Raw genomic sequence first — 6,000 nt, 5'->3', positions numbered from 1 at the left:
CTGAAAGGCCTACATCTATAATTAGATTGTATAGGTCTGATGGACAATGCTCCATAGATTGGTAGGAGGGATCTGCTTTCAGAGAAGGGGTGAAAAGGGAGGGAGAGAAAGACAGAGATGGTTGGAAGATTGACATAACATGTGCTGGGGACGCCGCTGGCTTTATCCCAAAAGTATCACTGACTCATGGTAAGAAGTGGAGAAGGTCCCAGAAGAGCTGAGAGCAGCCAGGATCTCCACTCCTGCTGTTTGCTTGCTTACTTTTAAAACAAGGAAAAAGACTTGTGATGGAAATCAGATAATTAGATCTGCAGAATACGACAAAGAAGTATGGGGAGCGACGACTGTATTATCATCACCTTGTCCGGAGAGGGTCCCTGGGGCTTTAGACTGCACGGGGGAGCTGAGAAGAGCTTACCTCTGCTTGTTTCAAAGGTATGAACTCATCATAAGGGCCTAACACCGCAAGGTCAAGTGGTTGCACCGACACAAACCTCATCAAGTTACCATCTTATATAAAAAGATGATTTATATCGGTTTACACCATACTACTTTTTACATTCATTACTGAGAATAGCTATGGTAGTTCATGCACATGGACTCTTTATTGTACAGTTCTGCAGAACATGCTTGCTCTGTTCATATACAACGGCATAAAGGCTGGATTGCATATTGCAGATATCAATGGACAATAGCACTATAGCAATAGTATTCTTACTGTTTGCATGGATGTTAGTTTTTGCTTACTTAGCTACGGACACTTTTTATAGCACATTAAGACTGCCAAGAAGAGGCATAACACTGGCACATTCTGGTAGACCGTCAGAAATCTGCACAAATCTTATATGAAATGCTTTCTTTCATGTTTCCTTTTTCTTTAATTAGCTTTGTTTACAAAGGATACCGTTAAATACCGCAGTATTATTGCATAATGTTTGAAAGTCACTTTTTTCATGTATTTCTTAGTATTCTTTCGGAGAACGATTGTTAAAAAAGCAATTCTAATTCTCAATTCATACCTTTTTAGAATGGTAGGCAATAGTGTTGAGCGAATCGGATTCCACAAAGTGGAATTCGATCCGATTTTCAGAGAAAGCCGAATTTCCTTGTGCTTCGTGGTAGCGAATCGATTTTCACCGAATGGCAGTTAAAAATATAAAAAAAATCATACTTACCTCATCCTTTTGAGGGCAAAGAGCCGGCCGTTGTCATCTGGATTGAAGATCTCGCATGTCATCACGGGGCGCTTGAGATTTCGTGCTAGATCTTCAATCGAGATGACGGAGGCCGGCTCTTCGAAACAAAATGGATGAAGTAAGTATGATTTTGTGCTGACTCGGTGACAAGTGAGTATTTTATTTTTAAACCACTCAACTAAACGTAAAGAGAGGCTATGGGGGTCATTTATTATCCAGACATACCCCTCTATTAAACATATTTCTGGAGCAGATTGTGGCGAAAAGGTTATTTGCGCCGCAATCTGTGACTTGTCTCCGCTCACGCCAGATCTAAAAAAGTGGGAGGGGAAGGGCCAGCAGGCCTGTCTCATTCATCATTTTCTACGCCTGTTTTAGGCATAGAAAATGGTCTAAATGTAAGACATCTTGGAAGCTGGCTTATATTTAGACTGGTGCTGAATACGCCAAAGTATGTAGAAGCCGGCGCCTCTTCATAACTTCGGCCAATCTACCGCCAGGTATAGGGGTTATTAAAACGTCAGTCTTAATAAATGACCCCCTATATATTCATCTACTGTGGCTTTGTGAAGCCATATATACCACATACACACTCTTTATCGTATTATATAAAAAAAATACAAACTACATTTTTTTTTTAACATATGTCAAAAACTTGAGAACAAAACCCTGTGTGAAGAAGGTCTTAAAGGGGTCGTCCGAGATATTAAAAAATCTTGGGCAAGCCTTGCAATAGCCTAAAATAGAAAAATCATCTTATACTCACCATTTTCTCTAGCGCCATTCTGTATGTCACTGTTACGGTCCTCCTTCCGCTGCTTGATCACAAACTGCAATGGTGAGGTGCTGGTATATTGCATGTGACCAGTGTAGCCAATCATTACTGTCCTTAGTGCTGCAACGGTAAGGATAATGATTGGCAGCGGTATGTTGCTGTACACAACGCAGTTGATGACATGCACAGTGACGGGCAATTGTGTGTGGCACGTGACCACTGCACCTCATTGTCCTCAGCGTTAGACCAATGAGGATAGTGTCTGGCTGCAGACTTCACCACTGCAGTTTGCAAACAAGAAGTCACATTACAACTGCACCAGCAGCACAGAGGATAGCAGTAGAGAAACGGGTGAGTATAATTTCTTATTATCTTGGAAAACCCCTTTAAAAGGCACTTGAACTACTACATTCAATTTTTTTTAAAAAGGCATGTGAAATTACACAGTGAATAATGGCAATAATAATCATCTAAAGTTATTATATATATAATAATGATAATAAACTTTGCATATACAGGAATTACAGTGCTTTACAAAAAGTGCCCCTGTGACGTACCAAACCACAGGGGAAATACGTGAGGCTACGGTGGACCGATGGGTGTAATAGTTCATGTACTCACGGTTAGCAGATGCCTCCCAGGGCTGGAGTACAGTGGATGGGAAGACAGCACGAAATCCTCCGGGGCACTCTCTGTTGCAGGGAACACCCGCCAGATGTTGGTTGAGGTGCCCTTGATGGATGGTAATTGGTGTTTAAGGTGCTTTGGTGGCTGGGCCCCTGGTTCGTGACGCCAGCACCGCTAGGTGCAAATGTTGAGTTTAGTAGTGGAAATGATGAGAAGTCAGTAGAATAATTCCAACGTTTACTTGAATCAATAGTCTCAAGGCAGATGTTACAGTCCATCAACAAAGTGCATTCGTATGGCATAAGTGATGGCTGGGAAAAAGGTACAATTGTGTTCCACTTATCAGTTTTAGGCCTCTTTCACACTGGCGTGTGCGCCCCGTTGCCGTATTGCGGCCCGGAAAAATGCAGGCCGCAATACACATGCACAGTCCGTGGGGCAGCTGCAGCGGATCGCGGACCCATTCAAGTGAATGGGTCCGCGATCCGGCCGTTCCGCAAAAAGATAGAACATGTTCTATCTTTTTGCGGAACTAAAGTATGGGACGAAACTCCACGGAAGCACTCCGTAGTGCTTCCATAGGGTTCCATTTCGTGGTTCCGTTCCACACCATTCCGCATCTCCGGATTTGCAGACCCATTCAAGTGAATAGGTCCGCATCCGTGATGCGGAATGCCCACAGAACGCCACCCCTGTATTGCGGATCCGCAAATGCGGTCCGCAATACGCCAATACGGCAACACGCCAGTGTGAAAGAGGCCATAGGCAATTGTCAATTGAGGAGTTGTCTCTTTAAAGTAGACACTTCACAGAAATGTAATGACCGGCGTCACGCAAAGGGAGGGAAATGGGAAGGCCCTGTCCAAGAGAGAAGGAAAGATGTGACCCCTGACTCACCTTGCGGCTGGCACCTGACTGCCCTGACGTCCCTAGACGGGTTCCTCACCCGTACGCCGATCACGTGCCTAAACCCTGGATTACCCTAAGATGAGCCCTATGTAGTGAACGGGGCGGTGGGATCACTAGTCCGCACCACTGACACTAAGAGGAAAACCACAAGGAGAGGACAGACAATACAGACAAACATATAATCCCAGGTGGGCGACAACAGCAGACCACCAAGGCCCAACAGGGATCCGGAGGGTAACACTCTGGAACAACAACCAGGGAACACAGTTACACAGCTCCAGTGGGTCAGTATAGAAGTCCAGGCTGGAAGCTGTATATCTGGCAACCAGAGAAGTGAGAGATGGGAATATAAGGAGGTTGGGATTCCTGGACAAGAAACAGCTGAGGAGGAGAAGCTACGGATCCCTGAGTGAGCCAAAAAGGATTGCAAGGCAAACCCAGAAAGCTACCATTAATAAACAGCACTGTCTTTAGACATAGAGCGCGCAGCCACCCGCTGCGACTTCCTGACCCCGGGTATAACGGAGTCAGGCGTGGCTCTTGACACCCTCGTGACAAGAAAAGACTTCTTGTGATAGTCCTAAATTCAATCTATAGCAACCTGGTATTAAATATGCTGATATCTGTTCACTTTGAGCTATCCTATAAGGGCGATTTCCCCCGTGGCAGGCAAACACTTCTGCTTCATTATTTGCAGGATGATCCACTAAAAAGGTTTAGGGTTTTCCACTATGTCCCGGAAAGGCTTGTGTAGTGGATAAGGACAATTCTGCGCACTAATTATCTATACGTGTACTGGCACTTGGAAAGTTACTCTCAGGCACTGGTGCTGATGAGGTCCATAAGCTCGATTCAGCTGTAACCCTCACTAGGCTTACTGCATATTTATACATAGACTCACTGTCTGGTGCTTGGCTGCTGTGGTTGTCTTATCCAGGCTTGATCAGGGCCCAGAGGAAAGGAAAACAGCTACATGTTGAGTTTAGCCTGTTTCTCTCCTCCATGAACTTGCTTCTTCACTTCCTCCACTAACTTCACTTAATACTCTCAATCCTCTAAGCTAGACACACCCAAGCTATATATAGTGTGGTGCCAGCACCACCTAGGGGCGAACGGGTGAAATGACAATGCCGGACTGATAATGTGAAATACCATACATTCAGTACATTAGACAAATACATAAATAAACAGATGTATTAAGTTGTCCTCTTTTCACACTAATGTGGGACGCTGCACCCCTCTCCAAAAATGCTGTCCAGAAATATCTAATAAAACCCAATCTCTGCATAAAGATGCAAGTCATTTGTACCTGAAGAAGGGGTTTTATCCCTGAAACGCGTTGTACCGCTTGCCTAATAAAGTACTCTGCATCTCAACTGAACCTTCGGGTGGTCTTTTGCGCCGTGGGACACTCCTTTTCTCGCTAATCTCTGCATAAGGCCTCTTGCACACGACCGCAATACGGCCACGAGAGCTGTACGGCCGTGTGCAAGAGATCTAATAGTAGCAACTTATGCAACTTTTTAAAGAGCACCTGTCATGAGACAGCTGTTGGAAATGCCTGTTTAGGTCATGCACACAAACGTATCTTCTTTCTGTGTTCGTTCCGTTTTTTTTGCGGACTGTATGCGGAACCATTAATTTCAATGGGTCCGCAAAAAAGAACGGAAGGTACTCCGTGTGCATTCTGTTTTCCGTATGTCCGTATTTCCATTCCGCAAAAAAATAGAACATGTCCTATTATTGTCCACATTACGGACAAGGATAGTACTGTTCTATTAGTGGCCAGCTGTTCCGTTCCGCAAAATACGGAATACACACGGACGTCACCCGTATTTTTTGTGAATCCATTTTTTGCGGACCACAAAATACATACAGTCGTGTGCATGAGGCCTAAAGGTAGATTCCAGGAGATGAATAAGGTAATAATGTTGGTTTCAGTGATACAGCCCACCAAAATAAAAAGTATAAAGATCAAATGATTACATCAGCATAATGGCCCCAATACACATTACTGACTTCCCGACTCACCATGACAGATGATCTTGGGGAGAGAAAGGATTGGGCAAACTGAAAATTTTCTCCTGATCCTTTTTTCTTCCAGGAGATAAGCCACCTCCAGAAGTGTCGAGCAGCAGCTCTCTACTCTCACAACACATACATGTTTGGCCGAATCAAACATGTACTGTATGTGTATGAGGATGTTGGGAGGTATACAGGGAGTGCAGAATTATTAGGCAAGTTGTATTTTTGAGGATTAATTTTATTATTGAACAACAACCATGTTCTCAATGAACCCAAAAAACTCATTAATATCAAAGCTAAATATTTTTGGAAGTAGTTTTTAGTTTGTTTTTAGTTTTAGCTATTTTAGGGGGATATCTGTGTGTGCAGGTGACTATTACTGTGCATAATTATTAGGCAACTTAACAAAAAACAAATATATACCCATTTCAATTATTTATTTTTACCAGTGAAATCAATATAACATCT

General features: G+C 43.6%; 1 protein-coding gene across 1 annotated transcript in view; it reads left to right on the top strand.

Moving 5' to 3' along the window:
* Window positions 1-214: 214 nt before the first annotated feature.
* The window catches only part of SYNPO2L (synaptopodin 2 like), a 138,242-nt gene continuing 132,456 nt past the window's right edge, over window positions 215-6,000 (top strand). The window contains exon 1 of the mRNA XM_040435838.1: window positions 215-435. Coding sequence (XP_040291772.1) covers window positions 331-435 — 105 coding nt within the window. The 5' untranslated portion in view covers window positions 215-330. The remainder of the gene's footprint in view (window positions 436-6,000) is intronic.

Source organism: Bufo bufo, chromosome 6 (assembly GCF_905171765.1).
Source record: "Bufo bufo chromosome 6, aBufBuf1.1, whole genome shotgun sequence".
NCBI classification, from domain to species: Eukaryota; Metazoa; Chordata; class Amphibia; order Anura; family Bufonidae; genus Bufo; species Bufo bufo.
The sequence above is the reverse complement of the archived record's forward strand: the minus strand, read 5'-3'. Positions and strand labels throughout refer to the sequence as shown.